General features: G+C 49.8%; 1 protein-coding gene across 1 annotated transcript in view; it reads right to left on the bottom strand.

Annotated features, from left to right (window-relative positions):
• Window positions 1–329: 329 nt before the first annotated feature.
• LOC136636070 (syntaxin-binding protein 1) overlaps window positions 330–12,331 on the bottom strand; it is a 30,467-nt gene continuing 18,465 nt past the window's right edge. The window contains exons 14-15 of the mRNA XM_066611091.1: window positions 11,313–11,467; window positions 330–3,054 (exon numbers count right to left, since the gene is read on the bottom strand). Of these exons, the coding sequence (XP_066467188.1) occupies window positions 2,972–3,054; window positions 11,313–11,467 (238 nt within the window). The 3' untranslated portion in view covers window positions 330–2,971. The remainder of the gene's footprint in view (window positions 3,055–11,312; window positions 11,468–12,331) is intronic.

The following is a 12,331-nucleotide window of genomic DNA, read 5'->3' as shown; positions in this document are numbered from 1 at the left end:
AACCTTTCTCACCTGGATCCTTTACACCTGAGGAAACCAACTACTCTAATACCAATGGAAGGAAAGTAAAGACCTACATGAAACAATAGTTTGATGACAACATCTCTCTATCTTTATATCTCTATGGTAAAATGGAAAGCTATTAGAATGTATGCTTAAAAAGCACATGTGGGTTAATGAACCTCATGTCCTCCGTGCATCTGTATCTCAGTGTCCAGAGACCCACTTTTCAAAGGCTGGAATGCACTCTGAAGGACCCGCAGCTTCTAGGGGTCTCCCCCCCACCAACCAACACCTCAAATCAAGCCTCAGCAATGCTGCAGACAGGACAGCAATTCTTTATTGACTCCAAGTGCTTGAAAAGTACAGGTTAAACAGCTATACAGAGATGACACATGTTGGTGTTTCGACATTTCCAAACATTTACGTTTCAAGGTAAAACAAGTTCCATGACAAGTTTTTTTTTAACTTTTCATTTCCCCCCCTTTCAATAAAGGTATCATTTATATAAATAACAGAAACAAAGAAAACCAGATCTAAACAAAAGTGACACACCCCTGAAGCAGTTGCATTGCTAAATTTTTGAAGGGGGGGCGGTGCAGGAAAAGACAGGGGGGAAGAATCGACAACGAAACATTACCAGTGCAAATGTACACAGCCTTGGCCCTAGAAATATACAGATATAAATATTAGATTATGGACAAGGGGTTGGAGCTCACTGACCAGAAGAACAGGAACAAGCAATAAGGTTTTCTTATTCTTCTCTGCAATGGGGCTTTTAGGAAGAGAAGAAAATGTTCACGGATGCAGAAAGGGAGGGGAGACAACCAAAGAGTGAGAGAAAAGTAATATTACCTTTGGGAAAAGTAAAGTCACAGGAAGCCTCCACGCAGCCATCTTGGGGAGGGCAAGTTTCAAAACAAACCCGCAAAAAAGTGTAACACAAACGTAGAAAAGGACTCAAGGAAACCACTTCACGCCAAGCTTGTAATGACATCACAAGACACAATTATTTAAAATTCATTGCACGCACAGGCTGCGACGGGGAAGCCGGGTGGGGGGGCGTGGAGGGAGGCAGCCAAAAGGGGGTCTAAATTATGAGAAAGGGGCTGGGAGTCCAAGTCAAAACTGCACTAGAAAATTGGGGGGGGTACGATGCCCAAACTCATCAGAGACAAGGCATTAATTAGTGGCTGGGGGAAGACGGGAGGTTCACAAGCATGTCTGGCCCCAATCCATGAGTTTTACATTTCACAACTGGCAGAACAGACTTCAGCCCCTCTTAAGTCTTTCAATCCCACTGCCCGCAAGAGCTGCGACAAACAGTGCTCTCCATCTCAGAACTATCCATTTCCTACCAGGAGAGTTAAGCACATGCTTGAGGTTGCCATCCTACACACCCTTGCCTGAGAGAAAGCCCCACTGGACACACTTACTTCCAAGTAGGCATGCCTAGGATTGCACGGTACAGCTTCCACCTCTGCTGTTGTTAACAGCAAACTCTCGAAAGCCCAAGTTTTTTTAACAGATGAGTTACGCATCCACTTGCCGCCTCCTCCTCACATGTGGGAGGGCTTGGAAGTATTCAGTATTTTTCTACCTTCATGTCAACCCAGAGAGTAACAGTTCAAAAATCCCCAACTTCCACTCCCTTTGCAGAATTGCAGGCCATGAACGGCCAGTTCTTAAAACAACTGACAGCAAAAGGAGCATTCTGGGGTCTCAAATCCCACACTTGCCACTCCCCAGAACTCAGGGAGCCCGTAGCAGGTCTAGGACTGACCTGGGTTCAAATCCGCACTGGACCAGGTGACCTTGGGTCAAGCACCTTTTGGCTTAACCCCTGACCCACAGGGTTCTTGCAAAGCGAAGGGGACCACAAACCCACCCCAGATTGCCTTGGATCAAGGGTGAGATAAAAGTTTGACCAATCAATCAGAATTTACCAGCAACTTTTCTTCCCCCTTCAGCCCTCCCCCCCCTTTTTTTTGCACTGAACTGAGAATGATTAGGGCACAATCCTAACCAGGTAGACTCATAAGCAAGTCCTATTTTGTTCAATGGGGCTTACTCTCAGGAAAGTGTGGTTAGGATTGCAGCCTAACTTGTTAAGTTTTTGGCCTTATTCAAAACCAACTGCAGTCACAGAGAATCAATGGACAGGAAAAAAAATCCAATGCTCAAATTATGGACAGGGAGAGGTGGCCCTTTCCTGCTATCCCCCTTAGCTTCCATTAAGGGTCCCCTACCTTTTCCTCCATAACTCGAGCACTGGAGAGAAAGAGAGCATACCAAACTAAAGAAGCCCCAGAAAATAACACACACACCCCCAAAGCCAACCATCTACATGATCGAGGATGTGAAGAAAATACAAAACTGAGACCACAATCCCAGCAAGAGAAGGGGAGGGGCATGAATCGGGGGGGGGGGATAGTTCCGGTCCCTTTTGGGAAAAGAAAACCAAGATGCAAGCAATGGCACCACACGGACAAAATTGCATTCACAGTTTGTGTTTGAGGTACAAGATCACAGAGCCATAAATAAGTCACGAGCATTCGTCCATCCAGGCATAAATAAAAAATACACTATTGGAAAAATAATCATCATCGTTGTCGTCATATAATCACCAAGGATGACAATCGATGTGTTCTTCAGAAATGGGTCGGCTTGGCGGTTTATTTCACCGGATACATATGGAGATAATATCTATTTTCAAGAATATACTCTTTCCCCCTTAGACACAATGCATATTTTTTCCCCTTTTCCAGTCCGATTTACCTTTGCTTCAGGATGAAAAGCAGAGGAGATGTGGGGAGGGGAGGAGGGAGGCCAAACTGCAACAGAAAGAAGGGTGCGGATGGATCCATGGCAACAAATCAACCTGGAATGGCAGTGGAGCTGGAGAGGGGCGATACGTTGGCGATGATCCCGCTGATTAGTAGTTTCTTGAAGGAAAAAGGGGTTTGTCTTCCTAACTGCTGGTTTCTTCGTCCGTTTTGGTCAACTTCTTCAACGAGTCGAGCAATTTCTGTGGGGTGAGAATGTGAGTGGAACCTGCAAGGCGGGGAGGAAGAGGGGAAGAGGAGGAGGAGAAACAGTAGTTAGGCTTCTCGTAAAAAAGAGCATCAGACGCAGGCGGGAGACGGTTGGGTTTTAAGGAGGTGCACTTCGGCGACCTCAGGTACGTAGCGAGGTGGGAGGGAGCCGCCCCGTCCTTTTAGCCAAGTGAATGCACAGTGCTGCTGGCGCACTGACCGGTCACCAACCGTGTGCACTCTCCAACATTTAAGGTCTGGGTCTCCACACGCAAACCCTGCTGCGGCCCCTTCCGTGGCATGGGAACATTTGCAAGCCGCCCCGACGGGCGACTCCCAGCTGTCCTCCCTTCCACGCGGGCGAGAGACATCGCTGCGGGCGGAAGTGGTGCGCTCGCCCACCTCAGATGTTCAAAGCCTTACCTTTGGCGGGTCACACTGTGCATTAAAACATTGGAAGAAATGCTTGCAAAAATGTAAGCCTCATGGAACTAGAGCAGGCCTAGTGCAGAAAACTAAAACTGAAAACCAAAAGGAAACAAAAAAAAAGTTATGTGGAGGCCTCTTTGAGAACCAAGTGCAGTGAAGGAATGGCGCAAGGGGTGCGCTGGCTGGCTGGAGTAAAAGACACCTGCACGGGTTGCGCAAGAGAGGCAGAAGTGGCCATGCGGATCATGAGGCCCCACCCATGCAGTGGCCATGGGCGGTCTTTGGAGGAAGGACCGCCCCCTTCCTCTCCCATCTGGGGTGGGAGGGAAGAGCCAAATTAAATAAGAAAAAAGTGCTGCCTGGACTTGAAAATGTGTGTCGTTTTGAGATGCGGAGGAGAGGCGCAGAAAGGATGGGAGAGAGGGAGGAAAATGGCCAGAAGCCAGGCTTGGAGACTCCTGTCCAAAAACCCACATCGTTCAGAGGCTGCAGTGCCCAGGAAATGTCCACAAATGCACGGGGGGGGACTTAGGCACACACCTGAGTGGAACACGCAACCACAGAATGGGTTCTATCCTGGGACCTCCCTACATAGCCGGCAGGCTTTGGCTAGGAGTGGAATCTGCTTTGCTTTCCCCTCGAACCTGGAGGTTCACTCAGTTGCCCATGGCTCCGGAACAGCAGCATCTTGGCGCGATAGACCACTCCAAATGGAGCACCAGGGGCTTCTGAGACGCTGCTCTGCCAAGGAATCTTTTCTGAGCACCACAAACAAACATAAACCCACCGCTGGTGCCCCCTCCAGCTTCCTTCATTTCCACAGCTTAGAGCAGATTTCCAACCTTTTTCATCTCACAGCACACTGACAAGGCACTCAAATTTCAAGGCACACCATCAGGTTTTTGACAACTGACAAGGCACACCATGCTGCCAGCGGGAGGCTCACATCCCCCACTGGCTCTACTAATAAATGACCCTCCCCCAAATTCTTGTGGCACACCTGTGGACCACTCGTGGCACACTAATGTGCCATGGCACAGTGGTTGAAAATGGCTGGCTTAGAGCGATAAAAAAACATGCCCCAAAATGTTTTATTGCTCTTGTTAGACGGGGAATCAGACTCTGCCACCAACCGACTGCAGATCACCCACAGATTCAGCTGCCCCCCTGTCCTAGGACATATCGGAGAACAGAGGCAGTGGGTGCCACCCCTCTCCCCCTGCCACAGTAACAGGAACAACAGCTGCTAGACAGGCATGTGGGCTGATCAGAGGAGACACACTGTCGAGGGAGAGGAACAGCCAAAGTCGAACCAGAGAGGCCCCATTGCAGGGGCAAGAGAAGGCACCTCGCAAGTGGCACAGATGAATTCTACTGTGGCTATCGTGCCACACTAAGAATCACCTTGGACACTTCAAGGGCATGAAATGTGCTCACTGCGCGCTCACTGCTGTCTTTAATGAGCAGTCATCCAATAATCAAGTTTAACATTTGTTGAGCACCTTGAGCATGCGAAACACACACCTGACACTTCTTTATCCAGTTCATAATTAACGTGTGGAACTCCAGGCCATAAGATGTGGCTATGCCTTGAAGAGGGGATCAAAAGCTTCTTGCATCTCACAATGGCCCACCAGACAGGAGTGCAAAAGATCCCTGAACCCAGTTGCCATTCACAGATACGCAACGCCTGTGTTTCAGAGGCAGCCTACAGAAAGGGAATTTTCCTCCAATCTGTCCACTCCCCCTTTGAAGACATCCAGGCCAGATGCCAAAACTGCATCCTGTGGCAAGGAGCTCTACAGATTAATTATGTGAGGCAAAGACATTCTTCCTTTTGTCTGTCCTGATGCTCCTGGTTCTGGTGTTGTGCTAGAGGGAAAAGAGCAGTAAATATGGCTCCCTCCCCAAACAGGAACTGCTCCGGGGGGGGGGGGCTAAGATTTTCTTAACTCCTGTGCAACTCACTCAGGGTTAACAAAATCTAGACATAAGAAGAGCCCCGCTGGATCAGGCCAGAGGCCCATCCAGTCCAGCTTCCTGCATCTCACAGTGGCCCACCAAATGCTTCAGGGAGCACACAAGACAACAGATGCAACCTGCATCCTAGTGCCCTCCCCTGCATCTGGCTATCAGAGGCAGCCTGCCTCTAAAACCAAGAGCTTGCACAGACCTACCGTGACTTGTAACCTGTAATTTGGACAAATTTTCCTCAACCTGTGTCCTGGTGCCCTCCCCTGCATCTGGACTCACTGCCCTGGAAGCTGAGCAGAGTTAGAACAAGTCAGCCCATTAAGGGTCAGTCCTGGGAGGCCATTCCAGACACTAAAGTAGCACATAAGCTAAATAAATACCCACCCCGCCCCCACATATCAGTACCCATACAAACCTACAGTTCTCTAGGACTTTTTGAAGGGAAAGCACTGCCACTTTAATTGGTCTTGCACCTGCTTAAATCCGTAGCAACCACAAAGATCACAGACAACCTGATGTGCTCAACACTCTACAAAATACAGGGACAGGTCCCTGCCCCAAGGAACTTACCATCCTATGCAACCACACACAAAAACCACCAGTTGGGCAGGTCAAACGCCTATTTCTCCTGAATCCCTAACAGATTTTCAAAGCACAAAAAACCCACAGCTGCCCTTTTCCTTGGGGGGGGGGGGGGGAAGGCAAATTGTCAGTAGGAAGATTCAACACCCTTCTGGCTAAGAGAAATTCATGGTATGGGATTTGATGGAAGCGGCGTTGGGACACATTTTCAAAACTGGGAGTTGAAAAATAAACCGCAAGCATTTCTCTCACCCAAGAACCAAACACAGAAATATATATATAAATATATATGAGAGAGAGAGAAGGAGAGAGAGAGGAGAGAGAACAAGCAAAAAAGTCAAAGAGAAAGAGAGAAAAGAAGAGGGTGACGGAAAAATGAAAGAAGCCCCTTCCAAAGGGGAAAGAGTTTCTTTTCTAGAATAAGCTGCCTTTACTTTTGCTTTCTCTGGCTCTCATTCCATTGTTGGAGCCTGTTCCTCAAAAGATACCCTAGTGGAGTCCCTGAAGTCGGGGTGCCTCAGATCCATGAGAAATTTGGTGGGAGTAAGAATGTGAGTTGAACCTGTGAGAGAACAGAGGGTGGGCTGACTCCTGGCACAGACGGAAAACGAAAGTCAGTCTTACAAAAAGAAGAAGGAACATGCCAAGAAAGAGGTTTTCAAAGGTTTTCATCGTTCATCTCTCATCAAAAGGTTGGTGAGGATGAGCACAGTGAGACCCAGATGGACGCACAGACAGAGCGTAGCCGGGATGAAGACAGTGGAAAGGGGACACCATGGTATGCGGGGAAATGCAAACACGCTCACCTTCGGGACTCCATGGCTTGATTTCACTGTGGGGCTCTGATGCAAGCCTTTCCAGCATCCAAATCCCTTCCTTGACCCCTTAGCTACCTGGGCAACAGTTACTTGCTGTCCCCTACTCTCGCGCTCTCCATGTTGCTCCCGCCCAAAACATGAAGTGTGGAACGCACAAAGGCTAGAACATAAGAACAGCCCCGCTGGATCAGGCCAGAGGCCCATCTAGTCCAGCTTCCTGCATCTCACAGAGGCCCACCGAATACCCCAGGGAAGGCTGCCTTCCACGCAGTAAGATCTTGGACACTCAAGGGAAGACAGAGGGCAGCATCTCCCAGCTGGTGCATCGCAACTACCTGGGGCATTGCGAGGCACTTGTTGGGGTGTCACAGGCTGCCCACGGCACGGCACTGACACCACTGCACAAGCCTCTGGACAGGGGGCAGGAGCCTGTCCCAGCTCTACTGGGATCTCGCTTGCCCCAGATCCCTCTCTGTACACAACCAACGAGTTATGGCCCCGCCTCCTCCTGCTGGCTCCGCCCTTCTGCAAATACACTCAGTGTGCCTGTTTGCACATGGGTGTCACAGAATCACAGAGTTGGAAGGGACCCACCAGGTCATCCGGTCCAGTGCCCTGCTTGCAGCAGGAAACCCAAGAGCAGGGGTCTCCAGACTTTTCCATACGAGGACCACATCGCATGTTTTATCGGGGCCAGAAAAAAAAAAATCAGTTTTATATAAAATAAATAAAATTTAAATAAACGATTCTTGAATCTTGTATGTATTCAAAGTAGGATACAACTTCACTCAGCTCTTCCACCTCACCAGCTTTAAACCAGCTCTTCCACCCCATAAATATCACCCCCTTCCCGGGCAGATGCGCCAGCAGGTTGCTGATATTTTGGTACCCAATGAACTTTGTTTTATTTTCCACTTAACAAAAAAAGTTAACCATGTCAGGTCATCTACCCTCAGTTGGATCATTTTTTGGCCATATAAGCTCTGTCCGTCCCTCCCATCCCTTCATCTTCTTCCTCCCTCACCTGCCTACCTCTCAAAGACTACCTTTAAGGGAATCCCTGCAGGTTCATAGCCTTCTGGGGCGGTCTCCCCCAGGCAAGGCTCTGCGGTTACCTGGCGCTGCAGGCTGGAATGTGAAGGCTTCCCCACCACCACGCTGGGGGACACAGGCCATAGTTTGGAGATCCCGTCCTACACACATTTATACTTATGTGTACTTTCACTCATTGGGCTGCTGTAACACTCCTGTCCCTCCTTGTTACTTCTCAGCCCAAGCGGATCAGTCTCCTGACACTTTTCCTCCAAAGTTAGGTCTGCTCACTGTGCTCAACACACAGTCCAGTCTTCAATCTCGGACAAAAATAAGACTCGGGGTGCAATCCTATACACACCCTCCTTGGAGTAAGCCCACTGAACACAGTGGGGCTTACTTTGGAATAGACATGCATAAGCTTGTGCTGTAAGGGAGTTCGGGGGGTGGCGCACAGAGGTAAGGAGGCACTCTGGACACCGTATAGAAAGCCCCTGAAGTCCCCTCTCTCAAGATGTGGCCCGAGAAGCCGAGACAGACTCCAACCAATCAATAAGTGCATTAAACAGAGTCAATGGCTTTTTCCTGCAGCCCTCTGGAGTACAAGCAAGGAACCCCACATTTAAATGCCTGCCCATGTTTTAAAAAGATCTCCCCACATACAGAAATCTAGTATGTCAGAGGAAACCTCTAGCCCAGGGGTGTCCAAAGTTTTTGGCAGGAGGGCCACATCTTATCTCTGACACTGTGTCGGGGGCCGGGGAAAACAAGAATTAATTTACATTTCAAATTTGAATAAATTTACATAAGTTTACATAAATGAATATATTAAAGATGAACTTATATGAATGAATGAAGGTCTTGCAATAGCTCAAGGCCTATAAAAGGCCTGGCACAAAGCAAGGCTGGCCTTTCCTTTGCTGCCGCTACTGCATCACAGACGTGAAACTGCAAGCAATGGCAGGAGCCCTCATCCCACAGCTGATGTGAGAGGTCAAATAGTTGCCCTCACGCTAAGAGCAGCTGCGTCGGGCCAGTGGGGGCTCCAACAAATCTCCGGAGGGCCAGAGGCTCATTGGAGACTGGGGGCTCCCCGAGGGCCGCATTGAGAGTCCTCAAGGGCCGCAAGTGGCCCCAGGGCCGGGGTTTGGGCACCCCTGCTCTAGCCTGGCATTCTATTTTCCTTGGCGTGGGGAGATTTTTCCCCTCCATTTGAAGGCATTCAGCACTGCTGCAGCCCCAAGTGGTACAGGCTCAAGAAGAGCTTCACCACTTGATTGTACTCAGAGGTATGAAAATTGAGTCTATCCAGCTTTTTGCAGCAACCCCCCTCCTCCCCCCAGGGAGATGAGAGCTCCACCCAGAGATCTGCTGGAGAACAGTCTTCTAAGACCCAGGGGCTTGTCACGGCACCCTCACTGGCAGCCTGCAGGTAAGTCAAAGAGGAGACCCAGAGGTGAACCAACATGAAAACGGGGCAATGATGAATGAGAAAACCACCATGTGCAATTATCGCAGTCAGACAGCAAAGAAGTACATCGTTAAAACATTTGCAGCGACGTTTTAAAACATACCTGAGACACACAAATCAACTCTCAAGACACACACGGAATAGTGGTATGAAATGACAGACAGGACACACGAGGCGCAACATGGAAAAGGAAGTTAAAAGGGGGTGTCATTTCAGAGCAGGAGAAAATCCAGTGAGCAGATGGGGGGCTAGTTAGGTACTAGGGTGGCCACTGAGGCATTAAGGGGAGTTGCGTGAGTGAGTCAGAACCGGGACTCGGCACAAAGTTGCGCCCACCTCCTCTTGTTGCAGTCCAAACAAGAAAGATGTGCCTCGTTCTCACTGAGGTGGGAAACGTGTCTGGACTGTACCACTTCATACAGCAGGCGACAAACATATATTCCGGAGGAGAGAGCTCAGTTAAAGCCCTTCTCCCACAAGTATACTAGTGCTGTATGCACAGGAAGTCTTCCTGCTAAGATTAAGGTTGCATTCGCACGTGTAAATCTCCCTGCAGTGGTGCAGTCCAGTTGCCCAACGCATGGCAGCTTAGTCTGTGTGCTTTGGCTTAGACACGGAACTGCGCTGGCCAATATGGCCTCGTCTTCTCATTCTCCCAATGCACCAAGATGGGATTTCCCAATTTTGTTGCCAGGTTTGACTCTGATTATTTTAACTGCCTGCTGCCTCGGGCACTTCCTTAAAATGTTTTAGCAGAATTTAAGTAGGTATAACCTCAGAACTGACAGGCCTATATTTGCTCATCCCCGGAACAGCCAAAAGGAGCTTGGGGTGGATTCTAAAAGCAGCTGTCACACAAAAAAAGAAAAAAAGAAAAAGGCAACCACCACTTCACTCACTGGGCAAGAACAATATGAGGAAGAGTATGAAGAACACACGAGGACTACAGGGTGGCCACAAATTCCCTAAGCGTGAGGTGGTGTGGATTTGGGGTTGAAGCCATTTAGGACTTCAGAGGGACTTTGCGGCCACTCTGGAGACCAGCAATTTCCAAGCACTTTGTGCCGGGCACTGCATGGCACAGGAGTTTGGGGAAGGGACCACTGGGGGACATGACCCCTCTGCCAACAGTGCGGTGGGCCTTGCCAATTGTCCAAAAATGGATGGTGTGCTGATAATTTTAGTGCCTTCTCGGAGTGCCAAGAGAGGAAAAAGGTTGAAAAGCACTGCTGTAGACCATCTCACAAAAGGATGCTCAACAAGGGCTTCTGGGAACTGGCCAGCAGGAAGAGTTAGGGCAGAATCCTGGTGCCCTCCCTTGTCAGCTGAACATAAGAAGAGCCCCACTGGATCAGGCCACAGGCCCATCTAGTCCAGCTTCCTGTATCTCACAGCGGCCCACCAAATGCCCCAGGGAGCACACAAGATAGCAAGAGACCTGCAAGGCTTCCTGGGAATTGTAGTTAAGAACATAAGAACAGCCCCGCTGGATCAGGCCACAGGCCCATCTAGTCCAGCTTCAGCCAATTTCAGGTTGGTCCCCGTTCTTTGAAAGATCTTATTTTTAATAGATTAGACGCAATGCTATCATGGTATGCGACTGCATTTGGGGAAATACTTTAAACAGGCCACTATGTATATGCTTTTAACAACAGTAAATGGGACCTACTCCTGGGTAAGGATTGCAACCTAGGACTGTTAAAACCCTTCCTGCTTGATGATGTCACTTGTGGCGGGTCCCCGACATATTCTCATTCTAAAAAGTGGGTCCCGACGCTAAGAGTTTGAGAACCACGGAGTTAGGGTGTTTTATGGGGAACGCTCTGGAAGAGTCATCTGGAGACTGGATTTTCCCCACAGGTTAGGAGCAGACTTGGGTGAGACACAAGGTCAGAGAGGTGGGGGCGGCACCAGTGAAAGCAAGGCGGGGCAAAAGCAAGACTGTGCCCACAGCAGCCGCGAGGGACTCACCTATTAGCACCTCCCACTTCCCGCTGGCTTGTGTCACCTCGTAGGCACAGCGCATCTCGTTCAGGCCCACACCCCCCAGGATGAAAATGATGAGGCGGGGGCCACTCCGGTACTCCCCAGGAGCCTTATTCTTGTGCCAGTGCCCGTAGCGAGCGCTGAAGACGGGGGAAACACAGAGGAAGGAGAAGGAGGTCAACTTACTTTGAGGCACACCCAGTTGCGATGAGAGCACCCAACGCACAGAGCACCAGTCGTGCTCCGCACTCGCCGTGGTATGACGCTTCAGCATAATTCTGGAGGCAGTTCTTACAACAGCCCCGGCAGGGCAGGTAGGCCGGCATGATCGGCCCCCAACTGCAGATTTGGGAGAAAAAGAGGCTGAGCAGTGCCTGGTTTGGCAGTCTGAATGCCTGAGCTGTTTGCTGCTCAGTCTGCCATTCGCCTTAAGAACATAAGAAGAGCCCTGCTGGATCAGGCCATAGGCCCATCTAGTCCAGCTTCCTGGATCTCACAGCGGGCCCACCAAAGGCCCAAGGGAGCACACAAGACAGCAAAGGACCTGCATCCTGGTGCCCTCCCTTGTCAGCTGAACATAAGAAGAGCCCCACTGGATCAGGCCATAGCCCATCTAGTCCAGCTTCCTGTATCTCACAGTGGCCCACCAAATGCCCCAGGGAGCACACCAGATAACAAGAGACCTCATCCTGGTGCCCCCCCCTTGTCAGCTGAACATAAGAACAGCCCCACTGGATCAGGCCATAGGCCCATCTAGTCCAGCTTCCTGTATCTCACAGTGGCCCACCAAATGCCCCAGGGAGCACACCAGATAACAAGAGACCTCATCCTGGTGCCCCCCCCTTGTCAGCTGAACATAAGAACAGCCCCACTGGATCAGGCCATAGGCCCATCTAGTCCAGCTTCCTGTATCTCACAGTGGCCCACCCAATTTGTCTTGTGCCACCCCATCCTTCAGACAAGCTGCATGCCTTCTTTTTTTGGAAATTAAAGCACCACATATA

The sequence above is a fragment of the Tiliqua scincoides genome, unplaced genomic scaffold (genome assembly GCF_035046505.1).
Source record: "Tiliqua scincoides isolate rTilSci1 unplaced genomic scaffold, rTilSci1.hap2 HAP2_SCAFFOLD_79, whole genome shotgun sequence".
NCBI classification, from domain to species: Eukaryota; Metazoa; Chordata; class Lepidosauria; order Squamata; family Scincidae; genus Tiliqua; species Tiliqua scincoides.
The sequence above is the reverse complement of the archived record's forward strand: the minus strand, read 5'-3'. Positions and strand labels throughout refer to the sequence as shown.